Below are 21,869 nucleotides of genomic sequence, written 5' to 3'. Positions count from 1 at the left end.
GTGGAATGCTTTTGTGTTGCTGGAGAAAACCCTATATGCAGGATCTACATGTAACTCAGTTGGTGGAATCCTTTTGTGTTGCTGGAGAAAACCCTATATGCAGGATCTACATGTAACTCAGTTGGTGGAATGCTTTTGTGTTGCTGGAGAAAACCCTATATGCAGGATCTACATGTAACTCAGTTGGTGGAATCCTTTTGTGTTGCTGGAGAAAACCCTATATGCAGGATCTACATGTAACTCAGTTGGTGGAATCCTTTTGTGTTGCTGGAGAAAACCCTATATGCAGGATCTACATGTAACTCAGTTGGTGGAATGCTTTTTGTGTTGCTGGAGAAAACCCTATATGCAGGATCTACATGTAACTCAGTTGGTGGAATCCTTTTGTGTTGCTGGAGAAAACCCTATATGCAGGATCTACATGTAACTCAGTTGGTGGAATCCTTTTGTGTTGCTGGAGAAAACCCTATATGCAGGATCTACATGTAACTCAGTTGGTGGAATCCTTTTGTGTTGCTGGAGAAAACCCTATATGCAGGATCTACATGTAACTCAGTTGGTGGAATCCTTTTGTGTTGCTGGAGAAAACCCTATATGCAGGATCTACATGTAACTCAGTTGGTGGAATCCTTTTGTGTTGCTGGAGAAAACCCTATATGCAGGATCTACATGTAACTCAGTTGGTGGAATCCTTTTGTGTTGCTGGAGAAAACCCTATATGCAGGATCTACATGTAACTCAGTTGGTGGAATGCTTGCCTAAAGTGCTTGCATTGTAGGATTGAATCACCTCATTCTAATTTTTTCCCGTCCCAATCAGTGCACCATGACAGGTATATCAAAGGTTGTGGTATGTGCTGTACTGTCTGTGGGAAAATGCATATAACAGATCCCTTGCTACTAAAGGAAAAAATATAGCATGTTTCCTCTCTAAAACTGTTTTGTTTGTTTTATTTAATGACACCACTAGAGCACATTGATTTATTAATCATTGGCTATTGGATGTTAAAGACTATGTCAGAATTACCAAATGTTTGACATCCAATAGCTGATGATTAATAAATCAATGTGCTCTAGTAGTGTTGTTAAACGAAAGAAACTTTTACTTTGATTCTTTCATATTGTACCTACTCACCACCCCACAATTATTTTAAGCTTGTTACAGCCCTGACCAAGTTTCGTTTTTGATTTGTTTCCCTTTTTTCTGCATTAATAATATCTGTTAGGTACAAATGTATACACTTGTTAAAATGTATTGCTGTTTTATTTTTTCAACATTTATTCTATTACAAATATTTTGAATGTAATATTTCTCATTATTGAATATGTCTGAAAAGATGATATCTTTATATGTTTATTCTAATACAGGTACATACACCTACTATTTATATTTTTATTGTATTTTCCAATATTTTACTGTGATATTGTTTTCTATGAACTGTTACTTCAGGGATATTGTTATTTTATAATCAGGGATATTTTGAACACATTGAATTTTTTGCTCAAATATGTGTGTACACATGTATACATATTTTCGTGCAATAAATTGAATAAACTCCTCAATGTTTCACTCTCCCCCCTCCAAATATACTGCATATTACAGTCACTATACTGAAGAATATATATTGTTGCTCATCTACAGTTATATTTGTTAATGCTGTTAATTGTTTTATGATTATATATATACAGTCAACTCCACGTATTTGCATATCGGTTTATAGCATAATTCGGTTAATCGACTAAACTGCATGTGTTAACTATAATACTTCCGGTATGAAGTACACTGCACAGTGCTAGACTGTCTCCCATGCTTTTTTGTAGTTGGATGGCTGTTACAAAGTGAAAGTCGGTACTATCGGTTAATCAATTAACTCGGTTAATTGCATATGATTGATCTGCATCGTGGGTATTCAAATAAGCGGGTTATATATATATATATATATATATATATATATATACAAGATAGGTTTCTGAATCCTTTATATGTTGTTTATCCTGTTAATTTAATATATTGTATACTCAGGATCTCATGGAAGAACAGTACTTTTACTGAATGGGTTTTCTTTCTGAATATTTTCACTGTGATATTGTTTGTTTATATTTGAATAAAAATTATTGTAACATCAGTTTTACAAATTCTGTTATGTATATTGTGTTATTTATTAAAGATATTATCAGCCATTGTGTGATATTTCCAACTTTAGAACCTTTTTAATAACTTAAATGGCATGTTAATACAATCATTTTTAAAATTTAAAATATAAATGTTAGTTTATACAAAGTGGGTTTTTTTTTAGGTTGTCGTAATGTTTGTAGTAGCTTAAAGTTGATTACTTCCTAATATACTCTGTGTGGTCCTTAACCATATATCTGATGCCATATAACCATAAATAAAATGTGTTGAATGTGTCATTAAATAAACCATTTCCTTCCCTCCTAATATACATTTTGCGTACATGAACATACAAAATTAATAATATGAAAAATCTAGTTTAAGATACTACAAAGATTAGGATCATCAGGTATCAGATGGCCCCAAAAACCAATAACCCTACTGAATGTAGAATTATTTTAAAAGTATGGGAACTGTAACTTTAACTATAACTTTTATATTTCACACCCATTACTATATGGATATTTGCCACCTACTTTAAAAAATTTATGCCCACACTTTTAAAATAATTCTATATTCAGTACAGTTATCGTGTTTGTTTGTTTGTGGGGTTTTTTTTTGGTGTGTGTGGGGGATGGGGGGTGGGGGGTGGCACCTGATATATATAGTGACAGCTGCTCCAAGTTCAGCCAGCTAACATTTCACTAACATTAGCAAATTATTTGACTGGTTCCCGACATAACCATTTGGTTTACTTTGAAGCACATACATCAGTCTAGCAGACTTTTTTCTGCTCCGTCTGGCTGAACTTGGGGCAGTTTGACTGGTTCCCAGTATGGTTATTAGGTTTAACATGAAACATAAAAATCTATCTAGCGAACTTGGTCAAAATATTCATTGTATTTACAAACACTGACATTATAAAGACCATTTAAAAAAATTTAATATGTAATTTTTATTGTTAAAAATGCGCTATAAGTCAGAAACATGTTACAGTGTCAGACAACTGCAGCAAGTCTCTGTAATGTAAGTCATTGTAGTAATCAGCTAGTACATGTAGTAAAGGATATTCTGGACTAACAGTATTTTCTTGTCATTCATCTTTTATACTGTGGTGTACATTATGATTTTCATAAACTTCTAATTATATTCCACAAGTAACATAATTAAAAGTCAGATTTAATGTTGTTGACTGTGGGGATGCAGAAATCGAAAATATCTCACCAATCCACGGACCAGCATCATCAAAAATATACTAGTTCACCACAATTTCTAGTAGTCAATATGAAAGAGTTAGATATCTTTCTTACACACCCGTTGGTGAGAACGTACCTGTGTTAACAATTTCAAGACATATGACTGGCTGCTCCTAGGTGATGATCAGGTCACCGATGCCATACGTCCAATAAAAAAACAGCATGGTGGAAATCGATTACATTGTGACATATAGTTAACCTGGCAATCATGTTTCTGTGATGTGTAAGTCAGCTCCAAGTGCAAAGGGTTGTAAATATCTTTTAGTCAATAAAGATGTTAAAATTTGCTTAAAACCTGGTTTTTGAGGATATGTAAGAAATAGAATAATACATTCGTGTCCGCTATATACCATATATCTCACAACTCGTTGTTTAAAAGTGTATCAAACTCGCCTTTGCTCATTAAATATATTTTAAAACAACTCATTGTGAGATAAATGATATATAATGCCCACTCATGTATTATTCTTTCTATATATATAGTATACAATAACACAAATGTTAACGAATGCAAGCACTTTTTGCACCTCAGGAAATACCCCTTTGCCCAAAGAATACTACACATCAGATGGATCTGCAAGAAAGAAACTGAGAATTAACCAGACAAATGCTAGTTTCCGAGACATAATGATCCACACACTTGCATGCCATTGTTATTTTGCAAACAACCAGTATTGTTCAGATTGGTTAAATTGAAATAAAGTGATACTGCCTCTGTAGCATTCCTGCTGGGGTGTCATTCCTGCTGGGGGTGTCATTCCAGCTGGGGTGTCATTTCTGCTGGGGTATCATTCCTGCTTGGGTGTCATTCTTGGTGGGGTGTTGTTAAACATTCATTAATTCATTAATTCATTCATTCATTCATTCATGCATCCATGCATCCATGCATCCATGCATTCATTCATTCCCTAGCATTACTCATTTTCCTCCAGTGTAAACTGTAACTATGGCAAGAAACAGCAAGATGTCAAAGGTTGCCTTATGATTTCTACAACATCAAAATGCCAAGAATCATTGGTTCCCTGGAATCGATACCACTTGTAAGTATTTATATATTTTTTATATCCTCTGGTTGTTAAAGATTTAAATGTGAATTTCAGTGGGAAATGTTGATTATTATTACATTTGTGTATCATTATCTTGTCTTGTTATAGCAGTAAGAATTCTCCACAAGCCAAAACAGAGAAACCATCCATACTGTTGCAGTTGTATGAGAGCAAGGTGAAGGTCAGCACTGCCAAAGAGATTTATTCCAAAACAGCCAATCAAACTAAAGTATGTATTAGAATCATAGCTAATTAAAGGTACTGACCCTGTAGTCCATTTGTGTCAAAAAGAGATCTGTTGAATTGGCATGTTACTCTGTAATGCATAATACTAAAAGTTGTACAAAAACATATTATTAACTTTTAAACCCATACCAAATGGAATACAAAAATGTTCAAACTATTTTGGTGTACTATCAGTTTACAGAAGGATGAAATAATAGCATCAGATAGAACAACAGGCAATTGCAAACAAAGACCTTTAGCCTCTATATATGGTATTATCATTTACACAGTGGAGAATGAAAAATAATTAATGAGCCTCGTTAGGGCAAGTTAAGTTTTATTCATGAATCCATATTTGTGAGTGCATTTTCCAACTTAATCCATATATTCATTAAACAAAATTACATGACTGCTAAATTAACTTCTATTTTATATTATTTAATAAAAATATTCATTAAATTGGCAAAGAATATTTATGTGAAAAAAATTATATGTATTATAAGAATTTCTCAAATTGGTGGATCAAATTTCCATTATTCACTAAATGTTTTTAATTCATCATTTATTATTTTAAATTTTCAGATAACAGACTTGTCACCAGCTATTTCTAATTATGATAAGATTGGTACACATGTCATAACAGAATGTGATGTGTGTATGACACCACTGGCCAACAGTGATGACACAGCAGGCAGTTATATTATGCTGGAACCATGTCGCCATGGATACTGCCAAAAGTGTTGGCAAACCTATCTGTTTGAGAAAATTCTCTGTGGAACTACTGTCATTTATTGTATGGTATGTAGCTCTGTTATGGTTATATTTAAAAAAAAAAGGTCCATATTGTAAAATTATTATCTTAAAGAGTAAGGCCCTGTTCCACGAATCAATCTTAGCACTAAGATCACCTTAAGTCCATAACCACCTTATGCATCGTGGAATGGGGCCTATATCTTAAATAGCAAGAATGCAGTGGTGGTGGTGGGGTGGGGGCTGGGGTGATGGAGTGAGGTGGAGGAGTTGCCACTATAGATAATACAAACTGCCATTTTATTAGTTTAGGAGAATCCTGTTTGTTTAGCAAGGAAAGACAAAATATTACTGTGGCCACATTCTTTTGTGTACTTTAACCCCATTCACTTCGACTTGAAGAGTTGTATTAGTCTGTTTAATTATTTGGGGCAGAATCTAGCCCAGTCAGTAGAGGGCTCGCTTGAGCTGCTTGGGTCATAGGATGAAAGTTCCTTGGTGGACCCATTCTCTGATTGTTGTTTGGTATAACAAAGAAACAAATGTTTTATTTAATAACACACTCAGCACATTTTATTTATGGTTATATAGCGTCAGACATATGGTTAAGGACCACACAAATATTGAGAGAGGAAACCCGCTGTCGCCACTTCATGGACTACTCTTTTTTGATTAGCAGCAAGGGATCTTTTATATGCACCATCCCACAGACAGGGTAGTACATACCACGGCCTTTGATATACGAGTAGTGGTGCACTGGCTGGAATGAGAAATAGCCCAATGGGCCCACTGACAGGAATTGATCCCAGACCGACCGCGCATCGAGTGAGTGCTTTACCACTGGGCTACGTCACACCCCCTTGGTATAACAAAGGCTGTGGTATGTACTATCCTGTCTGTGGGATGGTGCATATAAAGGATCCCTTGCTGCTAATCAAAAAGAGTAGCCCATGAAGTGGCAACAGCGGGTTTTATCTCTCAATATCTGTGTGGTCCTTAAAGGAGAGGACAGTTAAGGCATTTGGCCTGGTATGCATATTCAACGATATATAATGCACATTATTGCTTAATATCAACACGTATAATCTTATAGTTAATTAATAAAATGGTTAAATGTGACGGCTATTATATATAACGGGCGCAGCCATTTTGTACCATCTCAGTGAGTACGCCCTCTGGCGAGCTGGTGGTTACGTAATACTTATCGCGTAACGTCAGGAATGAGCCTTAGAACTAGAGAAACACAATCTACCTGGTTTTTGCGGGATGATAAATAGTCATACATTGCAATGTTCTGTAATAATACACATCCCAGTAAGCCAGCAATAAGTATATCCAGCACTATATATATTATTCAATACAAACTAAAATACCATTGTCAAAGTGGCTACACAACAAGTCGAAACAATTAACAATGTTTTGCCCATGCATTAACCTACGTACTGAAATGATACACAGAGTGTTTTCTTAGTTAATTGATCTATGCTGTTAATTGCTACCTGTGATTCCTGATTGGCAGGTGTGTATTTGATTGGTAACCAGACGAGCCAATTAATTGACGCTGTCTAGACACAAAAATACATACCTGTATTGTGGAATATTACCTGTCGTCCCTAAAATGGTAATGGACATGGTTTATTACTGTTGATAATGATAACTAGTTTAACGTGCCCATATACCACTAGGGTTTTGAACACGTCCATCCCGAGTCCGACCTCCGATAAGATCGGTGGCCTGACTCGGGATGGAGGGGGGGGGGGGGGGGGGGGAGGGGGTGAAATGGGCAGAATTTTGAAAATAGCAATTAGTAAAAAAGTTAATAGAATAAATAAAAAAAATGAAAAGGTTACAAGCCAAAAATAAAAAGAATTGACTGCTCGGCCGAATATTTACATAATTTGGAGCATTTTAGAAGGACAGTCCAAAACTAAATAAGAGAAAGAAGAGAGGATCGGACTATTTAATAATATTAAAAAAAAGAAAGAAGTAATTTCGACATAAAATTTTGAACGCAGATCTAAAAGTTTAAAGTCCGATTGATATGTCCACGCGAGTGGCCTCGTTAAGGCCGTTTGGGTGCACAGCTTAAAGGGACGAGATGGGTTGCATCCCGTCAAGAAAACCCCTAGATTGACAGTCGATAGACGTTGAAGGTTTAGTGCTGTGCTGAAATACAGATCTTGAGAAGCCGGATCCATCTGAACGAGAGAGAGTATCAGACTAGGGTATAGTCCAGTCGTCATGGGTTGGTATAGTGGTGCAGACGGGCCCGACTCTGGAGGATACGAGATTATATCACTATAAAGCAAGGTAAAGTCTAGAAAAAGAGTAGTAGGGGCCGACCCCGCTTCCTATTTCTTCTTAGAGTGGGGCGGTCAATCTTCCAGTGCTGCTAGGACAGGCTCGGACATGTAGAGACTAAACGCGAACAACCGTGGCGTTCTGCAGAATGGCCATCATACAAGTCACAAAAAAATACCAAGTCGACAGTCAGACGGAGAAATGACGTGGAGGCAAGGAATCTCGCTAAAAAAGAATCCATCCAGGTGGTGCAGACTGTCGAAACGAGAAGCGTTCAATCAGTTCCAATGGCCGCATACATCCCAGTAGTAAACTTCATTTCGCTGACAAAAACAACGAAATGAAGGACCCCCAAGTCAAGCACACGAAAGCACGTGCAGTGTGCACAAGTGAAAGGGGGTATTACTGTAAATAGTTCTGTAAAACTATTGATTAAGTAGACTTTTCCATCTAAAACCATAGAACTGACCAATTACGTAGTCCCAAAGAAAAGAAAATTATCACTTGGGTATCGTGGGTTGTTGTTTTTGCTCCAACGTAGCATATCAATAGGCCTAATAGTGTACATTTTTCCTTTGGATTATTAAACAGAGAAAAATACTATAACCCCATTTTGTTCCGTTAATGCGACTCGAAATATATTTAGTTAAATAGTTTATTATATTATTACGTCATTTATGCTATTTTACAAGTCAGGTTGGTCAAAGAGAAGTGCCTTGTCGAAAATTACTGTCAGGAGCTGACGTCACTTCGCCCCAAGCTATCCCACCGGACGTCACAAAAACGAAACAAAATGGCTGCCCCCAGTTAGCAGGAATAATCATGTTTTTTTATTAACTCTAAAATTACGCGTTTTTCATTTGCTAAAGTGTCAGAATGTGTTGGTTGTCCGGGTATGCATCTTTCCAACACATACGGCTCTTGTTTGAGTTGACCCGACCTTTAACCATATGTCTAACGCCATATAACCATAAATGAAATGGGTTGAGTATGTCATTAAATAAAATATTTTCCTTCCTTCCTAATTGTTGTTTTTTCTGTCCCAACACGTGCCTCATGACTGGTGTATTAAAGGTTGTGGTTTGTGCTGTCCTGCCTGTGGAAAAGTCATTATAAAAGATTCCTTGCTACTAATGGGAACATTTAGCAGGTTTTCTCCGTAAGACAGAGTTGCCAAATGTTTGACATCCAATAGATGATGATTAATAAATCAATGTGCTATAGTGGTGTCCTTATTAAAAACTGTTTACTTGTCGATGGGACAAATTAAGTGATGTGTGATGCTATCTTTAATAGTGTGCTTGAATTTTCATTTTTTTTCTTTACTTTGGAATTTGTTGCAACACTGAATACAAAAAAAGTTATTTCAAATGTTCCTGTATTGATCTGTAGAGTCTGCATAACTAAAGTTTAATAATATTGTATGTTTGTTTTCTGGTTTTGTTTCCACAGGGTTACAAGTGTAAGATAGAGGTTGACTTTGTGACAGTTGCCTCCCTTATGCCACTGACAGTGTACCAGAGATGGCGCCGGTTCTGTCATGAACAAGTCGTGCTAGCAGACGGCAGCTGGAAGTGGTGTCCTTCACCTTTGTGTTCATACCTCATTCAACAGTCACAAAGTAAGAAGTTTTCCTTATTCAGTGTCTGTCTTTAGATGCCAGTCTTTCTGTGAATCTAGGATCGATCCCCGTCAGTGGACCCATTGGGCTATTTCTCGTTCCAGCCAGTGCTCCACAACTGGTGTAACAAAGGTCATGATATGTGCTATCCTGTCTTTGGGATGGTGCATATAAAAGATCCCATGCTGCTAATTGAAAAGAGTAGCTCATGAAGTGGCGACAGCGGGTTTCCTCTCTCAATATCTGTGTGGTCCTTAACCATATGTCTGATGCCATATAACTGTAAATAAAATGTGTTGAGTGCATTGTTAAATAAACCAATTTCCTTCCTCTATAAATACAGGTGTGGGATGTAGCCCAGTGGTAAAGAGTTCGCCTGATATGCCATTGGACTATAATCGATCCCCATTCGTGGGCCTATTACTCCACAATTGGCCTAACAAAGGCCATGATATGTACTATCCTCTCTGTGAGATGCTACATATAAAAGTTCCCTTGCAGCTAATTGAAAAGAGTAGCCAATGACATGGTGGCAGTGGGTTTTATCTGTCATTATCTGGTTTGGTCTGTAACCAAATGTCTGGCTCTATATAACTGTAAATAAAACTGTGTTGAGTGCATCGTTAATAAAACATTTCTTCCTTTTTTTCATAGAATGCATATCTGTCTATATGTATGCATGGTTGTCTTTCTGTGTCTGTCTGTGTATGTATGTTTGTGTGTGTCGGTGTACCTGCCCACTTGATTAAAATACACAATATGCTTTGTGATAATCAGGTTCATGAGCATCTTTTGCTTCCCATCTTTTCTGTAGAATTTATATCAATACCTGTAAATAAATATGTGTTCTAGAACCGCTTCTCAATTTATAGCTTTTACTTCCAGATTAACATTTGAGAAGCTAAGATTACTTTTATGATTATTATGATTGAGAAGATCTAGGGTCCTTGAGAAAATTCATCAGGTGTGTGTGCAGGAAATTATGCAAAGTGGGTCTAGACTACCATGCATGTTTCTAGGGGGTTCGAGTCATGCTCCCTGGAAAATATATACTAGTATATTAAAACAAAATCCCTTTGATCAAGAGGCTTTCGACCCAGAACCCTCCTCCACCTGCACTTGCACTTGTTGACAGATTTATAGAATTCATCACCTGTTTGTTTTGTATTGTAGATGACCGGCCCGCTGACAGCATCGTCCAGGCAACGTGCCGCTGTGGATTCAGATGCTGCCTGCAATGTCAGAAACCTGCTCACTGGCCTGCATCCTGCCAACAAGCTGACATCTATTACAAGATGCTGCTTCAAAATGGTTGGTGAAATTATTTAAATTTTCAATTCAAGATGTAGCCCAGTGGTAAAGCGTTCACTTGATGCATGGTCTGTCTGAGGCAACGTGCCGCTGTGGATTCAGATGCTGCCTGCAATGTCAGAAACCTGCTCACTGGCCTGCATCCTGCCAACAAGCTGACATCTATTACAAGATGCTGCTTCAAAATGGTTGGTGAAATTATTTAAATTTTCAATTCAAGATGTAGCCCAGTGGTAAAGCGTTCACTTGATGCATGGTCTGTCTGAGATCGATCCCCGTTGGTGGGCCCATTGGGCTACGGTATATCTTGTTCCAGCCAGTGCACCATGACTGTTGTATCAAAGGGTGAAGTATGTGCTGTCCTGTCTGTGGGAACGTGCTTATAAAAAAGATCCCTTGCTGCTAATGGAAAAATGGAGCTGGTTTCCTCTCTAAGACTTCATGTAAAAATTACCAAATGTGTGACATTCAATAGCCGATGATTAATAAATCAGTGTGCTCTAGTGGTGTTGTTAAACAGAACTTTAAAAAAAATTATTTGTGAGTAGTGTGGGATTTAGCTCAATCAAGTTGGTAGAGCTCTGACTTGAGGTGCTTAGGTCTTAGGATCAAAACACCTTGGCAGACCTTTTTTTATTTTTTACTGTCCCAACCAGTGTTCCATGACTGGTATATCAAAGGACATGGTATGTGCTGTCCTATCTGTGGGAAAGTGCAATATAACAAGATCACTTGCTACTGACAGAAAAATGTAGCATGTTTTCTCTAAAGACTTAAATGTCACAGTTACCTACATTTTTGATGTGCATTAGCGTTTGACTAATTAATCAATATTAATACTCTGGTGGTGTCATTAAATTAAACAAAACTTTTCTCCTTTTTTTAACAAAGAAATTAAATACTTTTGTAATCATGCCTAATGCGTGGTCAATTTAGGATTGATCCCCGTTGGTAAACCCATTGGGCTATTTCTCATTCCAGCCAGTGCACCATGACAAATGTGCAACAGAGAAATTAAATACTTTTGTAATCTTACCATATCATACTGTTACTATTACTTTATTAACGTACCTATATCCGAGAGAGGTTCAGGCAATGTGTATCGTACTGATCTTATTTCACATTTGATATTTTTAGGTGATGAACATGGAAAACCAATGCCAGCATCGGTAACATTCTTTGTAAATGTAAAACCGTGTCCCAAATGCCACTACCCCATGGAGAAGGATGGAGGCTGCAGTCACATGACCTGTAAATGCACCTATCACTTCTGCTGGGAGTGTCTGGGAGACTGGAATGACCACATGCAGGGAGGGCTGATTTGTTCTGCATCAAGGAGGAAGCCACTGCAGGTGAATATGAGCTACTATTTGGCAAACTAAATCAAAATTGCTCGCTTGCTCCATTTTTTTTTCTTTCGATGAACCGTTCCAAATTATGCGTCAAGATTACCTCGTGAAAATTGCGCAATCTTTTACTTTTTGACTTAATCCTTACGGCGAGGCATGGGATTTTTAATCCAGATACCGACTCCAAACCCTGAGTGAGTGCTCCGCAAGGCTCAATGGGTAGGTGTAAACCACTTGCACCAACCAGTAATCCATAACTGGTTCAACAAAGGCCATGGTTTGTGCTATCCTGCCTGTGGGAAGCATAAAAGATCCCTTGCTGCTAATCGGAAAGAGTAGATTAGTCCATGAAGTGGCGACAGCAGGTTTCCTCTCAAAATCTGTGTGGTCCTTAACATATCTGATGCCATACAATCATAAATAAAATGTGTTAAGTGCATCATTAAATAAAACATTTCTTTCTTTAATCTTTATGGAACATTCAGAATTCAATAGCACCAAAAATGCCCCCAGCCTGCTACCAACCCTGTTTTGGCTGCTGGTGCTCTCTTGCACCTGCCAGCGCGGGAAGTCCATCCTCCCACCCACCCCAAACCCTTTTTCTGTCCTGAACAGAGGAGCTGGCATGGGCCGACACCTGTGCCCATGAAAGACATGCACTACAACAGCTTGCTCTGAATGTGCTCGTTAAACCCTATGACCTGACCTGACTGCAGGTGACCTCTGCTATTAGGGACTGGTCATAGACCATTTTTGTTAGTGGGTACTGACCATTCCATGAGGGAGTACGGTACTATGCTCACTAGATACCACGAGGAACAGGGGCGGGATGTAACCCAGTAGTAAAGGCTTAGCCTGGTGCACGGTCAGTTTAGGACCAATCCCCGTCGGTGGGCCCATTGGGCTATTTATTGTTCCATCCAGTGCATCATGACTGGTATATCAAAGGCCCTGGTATGTGCTATCCTGTCTGTGGGATGGTGCATATAAAAGATCCCTTGCTGCTAATCAAAAAGAGTAGCCCATGAAGTGGCGACAACGGGTTTCCTCTCTTAATATCTGTGTTGTTCTTAACTATATATCTGATACCATACAATCATAAATAAAATGTGTTGAGTGTATCATTAAATAAACCATTTCCTTCCTTCCATGAGGAACAATTTGGGGCACCACACTTCAGTTAACTTGTTGCAGGAGATTCTGGGCATGCTATCTCAAGATAACTTTGACTTTTAGGTGTTCAAATACAGAATTCCCAACCCGAGCACAATAATGGAAAAGAGAGGGAGGGAGGGTATAGCATCTTTTGGAATCTGGTGGTTTCGAAAAACGACTACTACATTTATAAATATAGTGCCAGAATTTTTTTATGTTAGCCATGGACGATTTAGGCACAGTACAAATATAAGATTTAATAAAATTAATAAAAGATATATATTTTTAAAAAGTGTATAAAATGCATTACAGTCTACTCCACGATCCCTCTGGTGTCTACAATTGAAGACAGAACAAAAGTTGTGACACATTCTGAATTATTTTATTCATTTTAAAAGAAGAAAACATCTCACATCCCATGTTGGTTAATGACAAAAACAGTTCGTTTACAACACCCATCCTCATTTTCATATACTTTAGCAGGTGAACTCTGCGAAGAGGTATATACAAACATTGCTACTACGAGCAAGAAAAACTACATGCAATTTGAATTGTGAAAACATCTCTGTAGCAAAAACATTTTACAATGTCTGTAAAGTATACCGAGTGAAATTAAAAACTTCACAACCGTTTCATCTTGGCTAATTAGCAAATATGACAGAAGAACGTGTTAAATAAGGTGGGTTTTTTTTTATTGTATGACGTCCAAAGAAAGAATGGGAATGAATGTTGAGTCAAAAAATACCCACAGCATTCGTCAAAACCACAAACAGTTAAAATGGTAATTCACAAGCAGGGTCGTCTGATGAAATCACAGGTTCAGTAGCGTGTATGCCCTCCATGTGTACCCACAACTGCAAGGCAAGGCCTCCTCATTAACTGTCTGGTGCGTGTAAAGACTGCATTAGGGATACGGTACCATTGTTCCACTAATGAGGCACCAAGTTCCTGTGGAGGGTTCCAGTACGCAGGCGTCTTCCCAGCACATCCCAGATATGCTCGATAGGATTCAGGTTGGGCGACCTTGAAGGCCAATCCATGACATTGATGCCCGCGTTCCTCAGGTAATCCCTTGTCAAGATGGCCGTGTGGTGTCTGGCATTCTCATGCTGAAAGATCAGGCCTGGACCATGAACTGCCATGAAGGGCACAAGTTCCTGGGCCAGCACCTGGTCATGGTATGCAGCAGCGTTGTAGTTGCCACGGATGACAAGAAGTTGAGAATGTCCATTTCCACAGAAAGCGCCCCAAACCATTACACTTCCACCACCGAATCTGTCAACTTCACTGACACAACACTGAGTATGACGTTAACCACATTGTCTCTGCCTGCCATCGGCAAATCTCAGTGTGAATCTTGATTCATCGCTAAACACAACTCTATTCCATTCCCTATGAGTCCATCACAAGTGGTGTTGTGCCTGCAGTTGACGTTGACGCCAATGAAATTGGGTCAAGATGAGTCCAACATATGGGCGCCGTGCGTGGAGGTGAGCAGTTCGCAGCTGATTTCAAATTGTTTGTGCGGACACCCGATGTCTGAAAAGTTCATTACTGGTTGCTGTAGCTGTCATGAAATGGTTGCGGAGGTAACATAACACAATATGACAGTCATCTGCCTGTGACGTCACATGTGGTCTACTCGGTCGGGGGAAATCAGGCTGTGGTGCACGTTTGTTGTACTTGTGTCCACAGATCATAAATTACCCGTCGACTGCAACTCAGTGCCCTTGCAATGTCAGCTACTGATGTTCGTGCATGCAACATGCCGACGGCGTGTTCACATTTTTGAGGTGTGGCATCGAAACAGGTCGTAACAAATATCGTTTTAATGTAGGTTTTTTTTGTTGTGTCAGACTACTGTGAGCAAGTAACGATGAAAACATGTGTGCTATTTTAGTCACGTGACTAGTGGCACGTGCAAAACCACTTTTGCCTCAATGGTGCTGTGCACGTGCTATGGATCGGATCACGTGGGCTGTGATGGGCTTCAAATGGAGTGTAGACATTGCCATTACAATATTTATTCCTGAAAAATACTTGCTTTCAACTCTCATTTACTTTATTCAAATTTTAGATTTTAATTTGACTCAGTATATGTTAAGGAATGTCCCTTTTAATATTACAGAACTGGATGCTGGAAGACTCAATGACATATACTCTACGAACACTGTACTACAAGAAATCAGTTCATCACAGACACAAGAGACTGACATCTCCAAAGACATTTTCTGTGGAGCAAATTTCTACATATGTCCAGCTTCTAGCTGCAAAGAGGAAGCCAAATCATGTAATTTGAGCTTTAGATGTTTATATCTACTAATAGAAAAAAGATAGATATTTGTATTTAGAAGTAGAAAAAGAATACAATATTTGATTCTTTTATATAATAAGAAGATATATATTTTCACGTGCTACTAGATGAGATATTATCTAAAAGAAGTATATAAATAGGAAAGATAGATATTTGTATTTAGAAGTACAAGAAGTCCACAAATAGGAAACATAGATATTTGTATTTAGAAGTACAAGAAGTCCACAAATAGGAAAGATAGATATTTGTATTTAGAAGTACAAGAAGTCCACAAATAGGAAAGATAGATATTTGTATTTAGAAGTACAAGAAGTCCACAAATAGGAAAGATAGATATTTGTATTTAGAAGTACAAGAAGTCCACAAATAGGAAAGATAGATATTTGTATTTAGAAGTACAAGAAGTCCACAAATAGGAGAATTGTATTTCAGGGATAGATATTTGTATTTAGAAGTACAAGAAGTCCACAAATAGGAAAGATAGATATTTGTATTTCAGGGCTAGCTCTGGGTGAGCAAAACAATTCACTACATTGACTATTAAATTTCAAAAATTGCAGAAATTGTCAGTTATTTTCTTTAAAAATGTCAATTATTACATGAAATTATTTCGCCAAACTAAAATAAAATTCGCCAACTGCTTTCATAATTCGCAATTGGTGAATTTGGCGAGTGCCAGAGCTAGCCCTGTATTTAGAAGTAAAAGAAGTCTACAAATAGAAAAGATATATATTTGTATTTAGAAGTAGAAGTAGTATATATTTTAATCTTCTGCTAGAAGATAGATATTTTCACCTGCTACTAGATGAGATATTATGTAGTAGAAGTTGTCACTTGTACCATTTTCTTATCATGCATGAAACTCGGAACCAAGCTGATGAAATGAATATTGCATTAAAGTTAGAGGTCAGATTTATGTATGAAAGAAAATGAAGAAAACTTTTATAATTTCTCTTTTCATCAATACTTCAAAAACCCATTTCCTGTCTTGATCCACCAGGGATCCTTACTTTCATATTTCGTTGGTAACTTCAGGAAGGAAATTGAGATCATATGATCCTAAAGAGGTACCCTTGACACAGTGGGTGATTTAAGCCACTTGATTGGCTGGTGAGATGTTTGAACCAGTCCATAAGTTGGGGTTAGTGGTGATGGAAATGCATAAAGCTTGAGGTTAGGTTAAATATTTGTGAGATAATAAATAATTGTATTTTGATATTTTGATTGTCTTATTATTGTCTTTTGATATTTTGATTGTGTTGCAATTGTCTTTGTAGATGAATTTCTTCATGTCACTCTCTGGTATCCAAGCAGACTCTGAACTTCCATTTAAAGTATTTAAAATATTTAACGAGGCTGTGATATATGTCAAAGAGGTAAGAAAGAGTTTTACTGTTAACATTTTCTTTAAAATTAACAAAAATCTAAATTTATATAAAAAAATAATTTAAAACCCATGTGATATATAAAATATCCATTTTTAAAGCATTTCACTAGAGGCATTTAAAATTACATTATCTATGAATTCAATAATTATGAGTTAAATAGTTTACAATGAGTTTTGGGCAAATGCAATCCACTTTATTTAGTGGAGTTAAAGATGCCATTTATGTCTATCTAAAGCAAAAGTTTACTTTGTTTAACGACACCACTAGAGCACATTGAATCTATCTAAAGAAGACCATATATTACTCATTCTGATTAAAATTAGCTCTGCTGGTCTCACCAGTAGATTAACAGCATTACGTGGACTCCCATGTCCATGTGACATTTCATCTATAAATAACAATTTAAATATCGACCAATTACACTTCGCCTTTTATAGCGTTATTTGGGAGCATACAAATTCTAAAAATATTGGGCGAGACTATTTATGCAATAGGCGAACTTGTTGGTCTATTTCAACATTGAAAAACAGGTGTAAAAGTGCAGTAATAAACTCTGGATTGTATACTAGTATAAACACATTTTATGGCTATACCATCACATTTTGTTTTTTTTCGTCTTGAAATGAATTTTATATAAAATTTTATATTGAAATTAGTTTCTGGCATACTTCATAATTCACCTGAATCATTTTGTATACCCTCGGCATAATCACGAATGTTTTCAAATTCTTTTCAAATCACTGGCATGATTTTGCAAGTAAGGTTTTGATTGGTCGAATGAAAGGTCAACTGAACATGATCTCCAACGGGCTGCTGTTAGATCCACATGTAATAGTGGAGCTAATTTTAATTAGATTGTATATTACTGTACTCTGATTTGCTTTTTTTTTTTTTTTTTTGCAGTACCCCAAGTTATTTTAGAACAGTACCAATCATGTATGTGTATATAAATAGTTTATCTCACATTATAAAGCTTTATAAAATTCAGTTGCTTGTTCTTTTTTTGCAGATTAACATGCTACTTGAGAATGTGTTTGTTCTTCTGTCCAACACAACTCGCAGCATGAACTGTCGCAGTTTCTTAGGCTGGATCTCCCGACTGCAGTTTGTCTGTGCACAAATTGAAGAGGTAATTATCTCTCCAGCAAGTATGAAAAATGGGTTCTACTTTTGAATGCCTATAGCAAGAGATTATAAAAATAAATTCTTTCTTGCTATTATAATAAGGTTAAATTACAGGCCAAAACATTTTCTAGTGTTGTTTTTTGTTTTTTTAATCCATCTAATCTTAATGTGTGAACTCCTCATTTCAAATTACTCTGGCACTTTTATCTTCCATTCTTTTATTCCTGTCCACATCCAAATTCAAATTTACATCCCAGTCCTTGTCTCGCCAATTGTAATAGGTGCTATTTGCCAGTCTTCCTCTTCAGTTTTTGCTGTGAATTTTAGTTTAATCACTTTGAGAGCATTCAGTGATCACTTCTGGCATTGTTAAATGGTACACGCTTTCACTTTGATAAACTAAAACAAATCTCGATCAAAAATAAATAAATTACAATAGAATATTTATTGTAAAATTGTTACATTTCAGATGGTTTCTTTCTCCATAAAAGAGGTGTGCAATCAGAAGGATCGGCTACAACATATGATGGAACTAGCAGAAAAGCTGGTTAGAATCATTGTCAGGGATGCTCCAAAAATACGGGAGAAAATATCACAACACAAACAAAAACAAGCAGCCAATATTTCCGAGGGACATTAAAATTAAACTGCTAACAGAAATTTTTTTATATTTGTGTTTAAGAAACATGATAATGAATATTTCATAGCTCTCTTACGGATATTAATTTGCAATGAAAATTTCACTGTGTACCTTATTTAAGAATGTAAAACCTTCAGATTTTTTTTTTAATTCTGAATTTTAATACCACCCAAGAATTGTTTCTTTGTTCTTACAATGCTTACAGTAATCCCCGTTTTTCAGGACGATGCGGTGCGGTAAATTTTAACATGCTCATATACCACGAAGGTTTCAAGCATGTCCGTCCTGGGTCCCGTCCCTGGATAGCCAGGGACCCTGACCCAGGACAGAAAGAATGATGCAAAGATTTTGTGATTTCTTTGTCCAACATCATTTGCATCACTGAATATTAAATATACTAAAAAACATTTACTACATTTGAAGGGCTAAAGGCTGCAATATTACATACATGGCCATTTTTATCCACCAAATCACTTTTAGCTGACTTTCTATTTTGGCCTAAGTATATAAATACCATAATACAAAACAAACAGGGGTCAAAACATATATATAACACCTATATAAAGTCGTCTTTTTCTCCACCAAAAAATATATCTAAATGGGAAAGAGAATTAAATTTTGAACAAGAATACAATTGGTGGAAAAGTATCAACAGCAATGTGTTCAATATATCTAAGGAAACCAAATTAAGATGATTCCAATATAGAATAATCCAAAGAATTCTTCCTACAAACAAGTTTCTCTTTAATATTAGAGTGATAAGCAGCCTAAAGTGTAGCTTCTGTAATGTGTATATTGAAATGTATACCGGTACACATTTATTTTTTGATTGTGTACACATCCAAAATTTAATTGAACAAATCGAGCAATGGATAAAAGAAGCTGCAGACATTATAGTTATCTTCTCTCATACCAGTTTTCTTCTTGGCCTCTCAAAGAACAATATCATAATTGACATTATTGCTCTTTTGACAAAGCAATTTATATATAGTTCAAAATTTCTGAAGAAATCACTAGAAATTAAAATATTAAAAATTCATATACATTCTTATTATATATTAGAAAACAAAATGTATTCCAATAAAATCAAATATAATGAATTTATTAAAAGATGGAGTGTATACTGTAAGTTGTTTGAATAAATATCTCTGACATCATCCACCACTGACAGTATCTAAGTATTTATTACCATATATACATGTATAAGAAATTTTGAGTGTTTCGTGCCGAGTAAGGTTCAATGACGTGTTAGCAAGAGGTTTGTTGTTTTATTTTATATTAACCAATTTTGATCTGTGTATGTATGTATAAAAACATATATACTGTGTGAAAATATGACCAAAAATGAAAAATAATAAATTCAACCCCCCCCCCCCCAAAAAAAAATATATATACTATATCCATTAAATATAGTAAACAGAAAATACAGATTCTTCCATAGTAAAGTGTTCACATTATGGCATGTTCTTAAACTTATTGACTTGAAAAACAATTTAGAGCCAATAAGATGATAAGTATCATTAGGAAAGAACATGAAATAAATCGTTGCCGAATGTACCTTTAAGTAGTTTTCACCAATACATGACAACCCCACTGTATGTATTATGGGTCAATGGGTCACATTTTACTGAAACAATATTTAGAAGTCATGAGCGAAGAAAACTTACTAAGATAATGACACTAGCAAATAGTTACCAACAGTCTACTGGTCAGAGGATTTAACGTGCACGTTCAGAGCAAGCTGTTGTAGTACACGGCTGTCATGGGTGCAGGTGTCGGCCTCAGCTGGCTCCTCCGTCCAGGACAGGAAAGGAATAGTCTACTGGCCCTTGATTAATTTGATTGAGTATAGTGATGTAGCGTGGGCGAGGCCACTGGGGCCGTTGCCCTGAGTGCAAAATTCTGGACTGATGGAAGGGACTCGGGGAGTGCTAACGGTCCACTTGTTAGGGGGTGCAATACTTGCCTTGCCCCAGGTGCTGGCAACCCATGCTATGCTACTGATTGAGTATAATGGATCACTCTTGTTTTTGTACCAATATTAGTAATTAAAAATTAAATGAAGGGCCAATGTGAACAGTTGATTCCAATTGTTGAGAGGTAAATAAATTGATAGGCCCCCCTCCTTTGGACTAGTCTGGCTTTATATGTGCCTGCTTTATCATGTGTTAGTCATTGCATAGTTATTAATTACAGTCTGTGATGTTAACTTTTAGCATGTGAGATACATGAACTTTTTTTTAGCATGATCTATGGTGTTAACTACATTTTGTACATATATTAATATATGAATCATGATCTGTGATATATTAAATTTTTGAACATGATTCTATGAAATATTAACTTTTAAAGCATGATCTATGATGTTAACTACTTTTAATATATGATCTGTGTTAAATTAACTTTTAAAAAATGATCTATGATGTTAACTATTAACATATGATCTGTGATATACAGTATTAAATTTTTAAAGCATGATCTATGATGTTAACTATTAATATCTGATCTGTGGTATATTAACTTTTGAAGCATGATCTACTACTAATATCTGATCTGTGATATATTAAAATCTTAAAGAATTATCTACAATGTTAACTATTAATAAATGATTTGTCATTATTAACTTTTACAGCATAATCTATGATGTTAACTATTAATATCTGATCTGTGATATATTAACTTTTAAAACATGATCTATTAACTATTAATATATGATCGGTTATATATTAAAATTTTAAAGAATGATCTATGGTGTCAACTATTAATATATGATTTGTTAAATTCAAGTTAAAAGCATGATCTATATTGTTAACTATTAATATATGATCTGTGATATATTAACTTTTATAAAGCATGATCTTTGATGTTAACTATCAAATATATGTGTGATATATTAACTTTAAAATGTGATCTATGATGTTAACTATCAAATAAATGATGTGTGATATATTAACTTTAAAACATGATCTATATAAGTTTTAAAGCATAACTTGTGATGTGCTGATTTTGTTTTCCATGGTCCGTCATGTTAATGTTTTAAGCATGATCCATTGTGTGCTAACTTTGTAGCATGATCTTCAAGTTTGAAGTATTAACTTGTTGGCATAATACCGGTATTTGATGTTTTCAATGTTACTACGGTACCAATATAAAAACTTACATCTTACCATGCAACAAACTCAGGAATGTCCCTTTAATAGTTCTATTATAGGAATTGGGACCAAATTCAAACTGCTCAGTAAAGATATTTATTGTTTATTTTGATAAACATAGAAA

The 21,869-nt window shown here is 36.1% G+C and overlaps 1 protein-coding gene across 2 annotated transcripts; it reads left to right on the top strand.

Moving 5' to 3' along the window:
- The first annotated feature begins 4,579 nt into the window (after positions 1 to 4,579).
- On the top strand, positions 4,580 to 19,957 carry LOC121392520 (E3 ubiquitin-protein ligase HEL1-like). 2 transcript variants are annotated; one of them, XM_041523709.1, is made up of 9 exons: positions 4,580 to 4,643; positions 5,222 to 5,437; positions 9,143 to 9,311; positions 10,485 to 10,810; positions 11,760 to 11,974; positions 15,255 to 15,416; positions 16,718 to 16,816; positions 17,838 to 17,957; positions 18,423 to 19,957. In XM_041523709.1, the coding sequence occupies exons 4-9, from the start codon at positions 10,684 to 10,686 to the stop codon at positions 18,591 to 18,593; spliced, it is 894 nt and encodes a 297-aa protein (XP_041379643.1). In that variant the 5' UTR covers positions 4,580 to 4,643; positions 5,222 to 5,437; positions 9,143 to 9,311; positions 10,485 to 10,683; the 3' UTR covers positions 18,594 to 19,957. The 2 variants fall into 2 exon arrangements, with proteins under 2 accessions (XP_041379643.1, XP_041379647.1); XM_041523713.1 differs by lacking the exons at positions 4,580 to 4,643; positions 5,222 to 5,437; positions 9,143 to 9,311 and having other exon boundaries at positions 10,599 to 10,622.
- The last annotated feature ends 1,912 nt before the right edge of the window (positions 19,958 to 21,869 follow it).

This window comes from Gigantopelta aegis, chromosome 3 (genome assembly GCF_016097555.1).
Source record: "Gigantopelta aegis isolate Gae_Host chromosome 3, Gae_host_genome, whole genome shotgun sequence".
NCBI lineage: Eukaryota > Metazoa > Mollusca > Gastropoda > Neomphalida > Peltospiridae > Gigantopelta > Gigantopelta aegis.
Note: the sequence above shows the minus strand (reverse complement) of the source record. Positions and strands in the feature narration are given on the sequence as shown.